The sequence below is a fragment of the Psammomys obesus genome, unplaced genomic scaffold (genome assembly GCF_907164565.1).
Source record: "Psammomys obesus unplaced genomic scaffold, mPsaObe1.curated_primary_1811, whole genome shotgun sequence".
Taxonomy (NCBI): Eukaryota; Metazoa; Chordata; class Mammalia; order Rodentia; family Muridae; genus Psammomys; species Psammomys obesus.
In genome coordinates this window covers 3257908-3268581 of record NW_026585626.1, presented here as the reverse complement: position 1 = coordinate 3268581, position 10674 = coordinate 3257908, and the positions used below count along the sequence as shown (strand labels likewise).

The window sequence follows — 10674 nt, the reverse complement described above, 5'->3', positions numbered from 1 at the left end:
CCGCTGTCGCCCGCGGGGTGGGCGTCCGCTACTGCGCAGGCGTCCCAGGAAGCGCTGGGCCGAGCGGCGCTCCGCCCGGGTCCGCCTAGCCCGCAAGTAGCCCGGAGCGCGCGGTTCCGCTAGCGCCGAGTTCCGCGCGCGGGACGGAGGGGGCCGCAGAGGCGGGTGAGTCCTGAAGGGGAACGCGCCACTCCCTTCCCCTGCACCCCGGCGGCGGAGGGTAGAGACGCTGGGAGCCTCCGGTCCCTTCTCCTCCGCGCGCGACGTCGGTCGGCTGGCTGGTGGGGGCGCGCGGGGTGCCCGGGGGCGGCGGGGAGGAAGAGCGTCCTGCGGCAGGTGGATGTTAACTGTGGCGTTAGGTGAGGGCGGGGCCGCGGTCGCGGGGCGAGCGACGGGGCCTGGGCCGCGTCCCCGCTCCAGGCTTAAGGCGGCCGTGCTGTCAGATGGCCTTCCTGTCCTAAAATCCGGAGATCCAGCGGAGGAGGATGCCGGGTGCTGGGTCAGGCGCTGCACAAACAACCCTTCCCGTGCCAGTCCGCGCCCCGCCGGAGGGCTGTCCAGCCAGGGACCGGAAAATTCCGGTGCGCTTGTGGTAGGACTCCGCAGGGGCCAGCTGCAGGAGTGCGCAGCAGTGCGGTCTGTCCTTTCTTCCCGTTTCCCCAGAGATTTCTCAGTTTTTAAGGGGACTCGGAGCTTTCGAGCTTACTCCCCGACCCTTAACCCTCACCTAAATTTAGACTCTGTATAACTGGGAAGAAATTCTGTTGGATATACAATGAGGGGCGTTTTATGCGTAATAACTGACTCGAAGATGCTTGTGTGGCCTCGAACAGCGGAGGACCATTTAGAATGCTAGAATCTTTAAAAGGCTTAGAAAGCTTTAAGGTTATTGGGTTTCTTCTCCTGGATTGTTGAGCGCTTCATAAAAATCTGTGGGCAAACTACCTGTTACCCGTGCACACAGGTAATAAAAGATAATGCTGTTTTAAAGCCACATTTGTATTTCATTTCATCAAAGAGTAGCTGGAATGCTAATGCTGGCAAGTGGCTTTTACCTTACCCTCTTTCAACCCAAGCCCTTGATGGTCTAGGATTTAGTGAAAGATGACTGACATGCATTCCATCAAGGCAAGACAGTCAACCCAGAGAAGGTAAGGGATGTTTTGTGTCCCAAATTAGAGACTACATCAAATTTCCAGGTACTGTTAATTGGATACAATCTAGATGTGTCTGCTTTTTTATTCCCTTGAGGTTTTTGTTGGTGTGAAAATTACAGAATTTCTTGTAACATTTTATAATTTTATTCTTGGAACCATAGCTTTCTAATTCCATGAAAATGGTTTGAAGACCTTTTTTACTGGTGCTTTGTTTATAGCTTAAGACTTGGTGTTAGAATGAAACATGCCCGGCTAAACATGGATCTCTGCATTGCTAGGGAAAGATGTTCTGCCAGGCACGGTTCTCTTTAGTATGGAGCGCGTCATCAGACTTGTTAGTGCGCCGTGTTTCTGTACTTGTTACAGACATGAACTTAAGAACGCAGTAAACTTTCTGAGCTCAGTGGATTTCAGCTTCACTGTGTATAAAAAGTCTAAAATCTTCCAATGTCATGTTTTGTAAAATCTCTGTAATGTTCTGGCTAACTAATAGCACAGGCCTAAGTAATTTTACAACTAAAATGGATGAGGGAGATAATATTGAGGATTCTTTCATTATTGAGGATCTGCGTTTAGCCTTTATGCATCCCCATTTTATGTACACAGAGGTAGAAGCTGAGTGAGACTAGATGACCAAGAACCCCATTTCTAGGTGTGGGCTCAGCTGCAAAGCCTTCTCAGATTGAAGGCTAAAGACTTTCTACTTTGTCCCTGTTGCTAAGCTTAAAGAAAGGACTGCTGTTGTGTCCAGGCAGTGTGCTAAGAGTTTTCCCAATCCTGGGATTCACAATAGCATGTATTTTTAAACATCCTTTTTATTCAGGATTGTTCATTTGTGTTTTGTGGAAGAACAGCAGACACAGGTTTCATTAAGTCCTATAGCTTTGCATATAGGAAGTAGTGCAAATTATTCTCATTTTAAGACACCCAAATCTGCATTATCAGATGCATAATTCACACTAGCTTTTGCAGTAAAATGAGATGATAAAAATGTTTGCTATTTAAGAATACAGTTCCACTTTTTAAAATACAGTTTTATTGACAAATAAGAACCATGCCATTGAATTCACTTGTTTAAGTTGCAGCCTTAGGAAATTATAACCCTCATCACCATCAACCTGAAAGCACTTTTCAGCACTCCCGAAAGAAACTCCCCCTTGGCATTTACTGACTCTTTCTCACACGCCTGCCTACCCCTATGCATTTCCCCTCCTGAGCACTTCATTTAAGTACAATCATACGATTGTTTCTGTGCTCTTACATTTATGTTCTTGGCACGACATCTAAATTTTGGACATAACCAAAGTTCTAAAGATTTATTGCTATATTTTCTTTTAAGAACTTTACAGCTTCGGCTTTCAGGTAGGTCTGTGATTGGTTCTGAGTTAACTTTTCTATTTGGTAGGAGGTGGGAGCACCAGGGTAATTCTTTTGCCTGTGGCTGCCCAGCTCTCATTTGCAATACATGATTGAACGGTCTTCTCAACTCTCTAACTATTAGAGGTAACTGTATTTGAAAAGTTTTAGACACGCTATAAAATTCCTTATATTCCAGTAATCAATGGATTATTTTTAAAAAGAGTAATTAAGAATAAGGCCGAACCTGGGATATTAGGAAAAATAGCCATGCTTTTAGCAGTAAGATGGACAGGTAAGGGTGGCATCGTGATGAAATTCCTTTTAGTAACTGTTCAGTTTCTTCTGAAGTTACTGTGCCATTCAAGTCCTTATAAGCTTTGTCTGTTAGTGAACTTCATGTCAAAACTGGAGCAAGTGACCACTGAGATTTCTCCCCTCAGATAGTATTTATCTTGTCTGTATAGCAGGTTTTTGTTTGTTTGTTTTCTTAAACAGAAACTGGTGATGAACCAATATGGTAGAATTTATACCAGCTATACATGTGGGCTCGAGTAAATTAGGAAAACTTGGAATTATTGGTATTTTGAACAAAAGAATCATTTTTTTTTTGTTCTCATCTATTTTTTGGTAAATGTTTAGAATAATTTCTGCTGCTCTGGGTAAGGTAGATGAACAAGAATGTTTATGGGGACAAAAAATGTTCTATTTTTCCTCCAGAGCTTGATGGATGTGTGGGACAAGTATCAATAGGAAACTAGGAAAGTAAAGGAATTTTTTTCTGTATTTCAAATTTATTGTTATCTAAGTTCTGAGTTGACATCAGTAACGGTAGCATGTCCAGGATTTGATTCTCTTCTGCTGGTGAAATTTCTAAACCTTAAATAGTGTTGTTACTTGATGTATTGTGTTTTTATGTTTCAGGAGCCCTAGCTGCTATGTCCAACGTGTTCATTATGAAGTTATTAGTAATACTCTTCCTTTGTGGACTTCTCACTAGCTGTAGAGGTAACTCTTCCTATAGCTCGGCACCTCAGTTACTTCTGGTGTCCTTTGATGGCTTTAGAGCTGACTACCTGAAGAACTATGACCTTCCTCACCTCCAGAACTTTATCAAAGAAGGTGTCTTGGTGGAACATGTTAAAAATGTTTTCATCACAAAAACATTTCCAAACCACTACAGCATTGTGACAGGCTTATATGAGGAAAGCCATGGCATTGTCGCCAACTCCATGTATGATGACGTCACAAAGAAGCATTTCTCTGAATCTAATGATAAGGATCCATTTTGGTGGAATGGGGCAGTGCCAATTTGGGTGACCAATCAGCTTCAGGAAAACAGATCAAGTGCTGCCGCTATGTGGCCTGGTACTGATGTGCCCATTCACAATATCACGCCTTCTTATTTTATGAATTACAGCAACTCAGTGCCCTTTGAGGAGAGACTAAATAACATTACCACGTGGCTCAGCAATTCCAATCCACCAGTCACCTTTGCAACGCTCTATTGGGAAGAACCAGATGCAAGCGGCCACAGATATGGGCCTGAAGATAAAGAAAACATGAGTAGGGTATTGAAAGAAATAGATGACCTTATTGGTGATCTTGTCCTAAAACTCAAGGTGTTAGGACTGTGGGAAAACCTCAACGTGATTATCACAAGTGATCATGGGATGACTCAGTGTTCTAAGAACAGATTGATAAATTTGGATTCTTGCATCGACCGTTCAAACTACAGCGTTATAGACCTAACCCCTGTAGCTGCGATTCTTCCCAAAACAAGTAAGTACCTGTTTAAAATAAGAGAGATAGACATTTTTTCCAGTCATAGAATTACTAATCAGTAGTCATACATAGTTTATATTTGCCAAGGAAACTCAGTGTAAAAAACTGTCCCCTTTCTAATTCAAACAAGACAGGCTACATAAAAAAAAAAGTGTCAGTTATTGAAAGTGCCTGTGTGTGTGTGCCCATCTCTGATACTGTCACATAATTACCCTCTGTTTTGAGAATTAAAAGCAATTTAATTAGATAATATTGCCCAGAATGTATTTCTGTTTATACTAGTCAGATGTATCTTTGCTTCTAAGTCAAAGACAGTTTTCTCTTTTTACAGATGTAACAGAGCTTTATGACAAACTGAAACACTGTAGCCTTCACATGAACGTTTATCTCAAAGAAGATATTCCTAACAGATTTTACTACCAACATAACGATCGAATTCAGCCTATCATTTTGGTTGCTGATGAAGGCTGGACAATTGTACTGAACAAGTCATCATTAAAACGTAAGCATTTATTTGTGGTATTTCTGTAGTCTCTAAAGGCTGTAGCGCACATTGTGACCTTGTTCTGCAAAGCAGGTACTTTGATCTAGTTATGCTCATACTGTACTGGTAGTCCAGTCTTACAAAGGTAGTTCTCAAGTGATTTTCACTAGACAGCAATTTACGGTGGCCACAGTTTCACTCTTCCATTAGATGGTCGCATAACTTCAGGGGAAAGCTGTAGTTTCATTTTCTAATTCCAAAAAGTTTGCCAAATGATGAAATCACTTAACTTGTGCGCTATGGTTCTGTGAGTCACTGGGCAAGAGTTGAACACACAGCTAACCAAGTTATCAAAGTAGATCTATCATAATGCTCCTCAGATACTGACTGAACGTATAGGGGTGAGGTTACATGTCTTGTCTCAAATGGGGACTATTCATCTGTATTTTGTATTTAATTTTAGTACTTTAAGAATTCTGATACTGAAGTCCATTGCAGGGGTCAGCAAACTTCTTTAAAGTGCTGGATAATAAATATTTTCTTGGCTTTGTGGGTCAGCTTTTTTTGTTGTTGTTTTAGCTACTCAGCTCAGCTGTTTCTCTAGCATGAAAACAGCTATGGCTAGTTAGCAGACTAATTGACGTGGTGTATGTAGTAGTGAAAGTTGCTTTACAGACAGAGGGAAAGACCAAACTTAGTTGCAGACTGTGGAATGTGGAAGTGTTAGGCAAGGGTAAAACAGACCAAGGGAGTTTGTGTTTTACTTATATTTATGTTGTTTTAAATACTTATTTGTAAACTTGGAAAATACAGAAAAGAAAAAAAAGATCACAACCCATCAGTATGGGAATATAGACAATATTATTTGTGGGACTTTGCATTCCCAATAATTTTTCCATGACACTTTACTTGAATTAGAATTTTAATTGCAGTGGAATCCTTAGAGACTTGTCATATCAGTCCACAACATTGCAACAAACTTCCATATCCCTGAAATGGAAGTTCATGAAATGCACTTGATACAAAGTCACAGGCAAGGTTGTTGGAGCAAACTGAAGAATCTGGTGTTGGATTTATATTGGGGATGGTTAGCCATGTTTTTCTTTGAGTCAGACATTTCCTGGAGTTACAAGCTACAGTTATTTGCATTTCCTTTACATTCAGTGCACAAATGCTTTCTTGAAAATCCTCACTTATCCAACCTTCCTGACTTTTGAGGTGTTCATTCACTTGCAGTAAATCACCGATGTGTTATGCCATGGTTTTTCTTAGTGGAATAATTGAGATAGTTAAGTCTGGGATCCCATCCTGCCATTCAGGGTCCTGTCTTCTCTCTCAGCTGAACACTTGAACACCTTTTTAAGCTATGAGTTGATAGCTTTTGCAACTAACACTGGAGATGGATAGATGAGTGGGTTAGGACTGAAACATAAACACCTCAGCTTGCAATGTGGTAAAGTCTAAAGCCATGCTTCATTGGAAACAGAGGATGTGCATGTGAAATGCCAGTCGGCCTAAGTTAAAGGAAGCACAGATTTTCATGTCTGGCTTCTATTTAGTGCAGCTAGGCAGAATCTTAATGGATGAGAACAAGACTGTCAAGAAGCTATTGTATTTAGAGTGAGCATGTTATATTGTAAAAGCCTGATGATTAATCACATAATTTTGTCTTTTTTTTCCAGTAGGTGACCATGGCTATGACAATTCTCTGCCTAGTATGCATCCGTTTCTTGCTGCCCATGGTCCTGCTTTTAGAAAAGGTTACAAGCAGAGCACCATTAATACTGTGGATATTTACCCAATGATGTGCCACATCCTGGGACTAAAACCACACCCCAATAATGGAACCTTCAGTCATGCCAAGTGCTTGTTAGTGGACCAGTGGTGCATTAATCTCCCAGAAGCCATTGGAATTGTTATTAGTGCCCTATTGGTATTAACCATGCTAACAGGCCTCATAATATTCATGCAGAACCGGGTGTCTGCTTCCCGGCCGTTCTCCCGCCTTCAGCTGCAGGAAGATGATGATGATCCTTTAATTGGGTAAATCGCTATGTCTTATAAACTTAAAAACTAAGGATCCACACAAGGAATGGTGTTGTAGTCATAAAAAGGTATATTTCAAAAGATAAGACCGAAACATGCTTAAACTACTCCGCCTTTTTTGTTTTGTTTTGGTGTGTGTGTATTGTTTTGGTGTGTTGCCTGATACAAATAAACCTGACAGTACTAGTATTTCTGGTAAAACTACCTGGTTTCCTAACAAGAAATAACCTTTGAAAAAATACTCTTTCTTTTTTTTTTTCCTAACTTCCTTCCTTCCCTCCTTTCCTCCTTCTCTCCCTCCCTCCCTTCCTCCCTCCTTCCCTCCTTCCTTTCTTTCTTTCTTTCTCCCTCCTTCCTTCTTTCCTTCCTTTTTCTTTTTCTTTTTTCTTTTGTTCATTCTTCCTTCCTTTCTTTCTTTTCAATAAAAATATAACTTTAAGTGAAAATATACCAGAATTTAATAGGCGTGCTTTTCTAACAAATTTATATATTTGTAAATGACACAAATATTTCTGTAATTTGTGAGTTTTGTGTATCCTGGAGAAAAAGTTGTGTATATTTTTTATATTTGTCTTTAATTGGTGTGTGTCCCAAGAAAACTTGAAGTAGGAAATTTTGTGATAGTTAATAAAATTGATTAGCCACACAGCATAACTATAACATACAAAGAAGTCATTTAAGTGAAGCTGCTAAAAGCAGAACAAACCCACGGAAGACTATGTAATGTAAAGCCTGAGCTTGCTATGACTCTTAAACTGTTGATGCCCCAGAAGTTGTGTCTGTGGAGTTGACATGGTGGTGTACACCTTTAAGTCAACTAGTTGGGAGCATGAGGCAGAGGACCTTGAGACTGAGTCCATCCTGGGTACATAGCAAGACCTTGTGGTTTTGTTTATTTGTCTGTTTAGTTACATTTTTTGGGATACTACTTTTAAGAAGTTTCAAAGAAAATAGAGAAAAGTTTTTTGTGTTTAATATCTCTGGATAAGTTGTGTGTGCAAGCGTGTTTATGTGTAAGCGTGTTTATGTGTGTGAATGTGCAGATGTCATGTGACTTACAAAGGGGACTGGACACTGCCAGAGCACAGCTGACAGGAAAGGTTCAGCTCAAGGGAAAGGTTACTTCTTGCACATCTTATTTGTCTACTTTCACCAGCTCACAAGTTAATACCCCAATTTAAAACTCATTGTTGTTACAATTTTCAATTCTCATGTTTATTGGAAGTATTCAAATGCTGTAGAAAAAAATATGACCTTAATATAAAGCTGAGATATTTTAATGTGCCTTCTGTACAGTAGAGTGGTAAGAAATGTGAAATGTACTTTAGGGTCTCTTGTGGTCCCTTGGGTCATGTGCTAAGGGCAGAGCAGCTGCAGCCCTTCACTGAGTCGTCCCAACACAGCGGGAACTGAGGATCTGTGGAGAAGCTGGTCATCATCCCCTTGCTGGCTGCTTCCTTGGAACAGAACTAGTACAATGAACAGCCTATGATGTCCGTCAGAGAAAAGACCAGTTAGTCATATTACTAGTGTGATCTTTGACATTGTGACAATACAAAATGAAGGTGGTTATTGTTTTTCAGATACAAGATGGGTCTACAGCAAGTATGCAGTGCTGTTAAACACTGCTGACCTGTGATGAAAGTTGACACTTGTCTGTCATCTTAGATATAGTGCATTGGATTGGCTCACTGCTGATTTCCTAAAATCTGATATCTGGTGCCCATTGTATTGGGGTTTTGAGAGGCATTTCTGTACTGCATATGTAACTATGCTCTTGTTCATAAAGTGGCTCTTTTAGGGCCAGATTAGGCTTGATTTTGTTCCTATATGTTCTGATGTATTTTGTTAGATGCACTAGTGATGCAGAGGGATAAAGAGTTGATCAAATGAAATACTAGAGAAGTTCCTGCCTTCTTTAATTTCAATTAAAAAATAGCAAATGAACTGCCTATTCACTTTGAAAAATTAGTGGACATTTTGAGCTGTCTGCCCACAGAGTATTTCATACTAGCTTGAAGATGGCTCGGTTCCTTCAGTGCTGTGGACTCCAGTGACTTAGCTCGATTGCAGCTTATGCTTGGGGTCCACCTGTGACTGGATTTTTATGAAGGGTGGGATGGGATGCGATGTCTTGTCAGTGTCAGCCCTTCCAACAGATGTATTTATTTTATATTTTATTCTGTTCTCAGAATACTAGAACTAGGTAAATTTTTATAAAGTGCTTATCCAGGAAACAAGAGTAGTATTTATTCAATCAAACAGATTATCATATTGAACTTTATGCTAATCTGTTTGTATCTTTGGGAAAAAAATCACTGTTAAAGCTCATGTCTCCTGTTTTCCTCCGAGAGAACCTTTTAGTAAAGCTAGCTTTTGACATGGAGGTTTGTGTGCTTCCTGTTCAGGAGAAAGTATTTGGCTTCAAGAAATATTTAGCTCTTGATGATAGTCCCCAATAGGAAAGTGTTTTCCTGTGTATTTCTGTTAATTGCACTAGTCATCTTAGCGTTATGTACCTCAATGTTCTAGTAGAGGGCCAGTCATGTTGCTGTTAGCAGGATAGCATAGATGCTCTTTTGTAAGAGCAATGGGGTATACCAGAGGCTTGCTAGCAGCGCTGTACATTGGCTTCCTTTAAGAATCCACAGGGAAAGCCTTGGAATATTAAAGGATTGAATCCCTTTGCACTGGGCTTGGGCTTTCCCTCTCATTCCTACCTTGTAAACTTTAGGGATGATTGGCTTTAAATTCCTTTTACGAAGAATGGTTTATCATTGTTAATTTATGTTACAAACAAAGGACAAAGATTAGGTGTAAAGTATGTATTTATTGTCAGTTCTGAAACAGCATGTACATACACTGAGTATACTTTAAGACAATTTATAGTGCCTTAAGTTAAAGGAAATACATTTTGACCATATTGTTTCAACTTGTAGCTAATTACTTTGCCTATGATTAAAATGTATGAAAATAAAGTCTACACAAACACACCAGCCTTCTTAATTTGTCATCTTCTTATAACATATACATATGAGAGATAAATTGTTATGACTTAAATGGTTCTGTGAAGACTTTTGTAGACACTCATTGCAGATCTTTTAAAACTATGGTTAAGGTTGTATAACAGCCAATTTATAAAACAATATTTAAAATACGTGTAGTATGAAGGCATCATTGGCAAGACAGCCAGAAAAAAATTGCAGAACCTCCTGAACTAGTTTACAACAAAAGGGAAGAAAACTTTACAAACTGACTACTGAAAGTGAGACACAGTTACAGTATCTAAATTTTGTCTTTTGTGGAGCTATAGACATTTAGTGACTTATCCAAAAGCATATAGATCCAACTCCATTTCCTCCAGGAGCTCATTCATTCAGTATTTTTAAATTCAGTAAATACTACTAGGAACTGGGAAAACTATTTGTTCTGTACTCTGGAAGAGAGGTCTTCGAAAATTGGAAAACTTTGTAGAGATGACTCACATCTACCTATGGTTTAATTCTTGGTGTTGAGGTGTGTGGACTCAGAGTCATCTTCTAGATCCTCTACTTCCAGAGTTTGGATGTTCATTTTGCATCTTTCCCAACTATGCTTGGGTATTGTATTGTCCCTCCCTAACATGTACTGTAGCCATTGCTTGAGAGAATATGTGAAAGTCCAGAGATCCAGGTGGGTCCTAGGCTGCTGACATGCAAGATGCTGATTTTTATTCTAAACTTCTTGAGTGTGGTGATTGTCAGTGTCAACATGGAACTGCTCTCACTCATGTCCCCTAGTTAGAACTGTTCCTCAGGCAAATACTGGACTGCTGCTGCTCAGGCCTTCTGCCAACCCCTGGGAGTT

At 40.2% G+C, this 10674-nt stretch overlaps 1 protein-coding gene across 2 annotated transcripts; it reads left to right on the top strand.

Moving 5' to 3' along the window:
* The first annotated feature begins 32 nt into the window (after nucleotides 1-32).
* Nucleotides 33-9821, top strand: Enpp4 (ectonucleotide pyrophosphatase/phosphodiesterase 4). 2 transcript variants are annotated; one of them, XM_055612367.1, is made up of 4 exons: nucleotides 33-165; nucleotides 3438-4295; nucleotides 4630-4800; nucleotides 6465-9821. In XM_055612367.1, exons 2-4 carry the CDS (start codon nucleotides 3452-3454, stop codon nucleotides 6827-6829), a joined length of 1380 nt encoding a protein of 459 aa, XP_055468342.1. In that variant the 5' UTR covers nucleotides 33-165; nucleotides 3438-3451; the 3' UTR covers nucleotides 6830-9821. The 2 variants fall into 2 exon arrangements, with proteins under 2 accessions (XP_055468342.1, XP_055468333.1); XM_055612358.1 differs by lacking the exon at nucleotides 33-165 and adding an exon at nucleotides 1024-1151.
* Nucleotides 9822-10674: the final 853 nt, after the last annotated feature.

Coding starts and splice junctions, on each gene's coding strand:
- Enpp4 (XM_055612367.1), top strand. CDS start 3,452: ATGTCCAACGTGTTCATTATGAAGTTATTAGTAATACTCTTCCTTTGT. Junction 4,296..4,629: donor TGCGATTCTTCCCAAAACAA/GTAAGTACCTGT, acceptor CTCTTTTTACAG/ATGTAACAGAGCTTTATGAC. Junction 4,801..6,464: donor GAACAAGTCATCATTAAAAC/GTAAGCATTTAT, acceptor TTTTTTTTCCAG/TAGGTGACCATGGCTATGAC.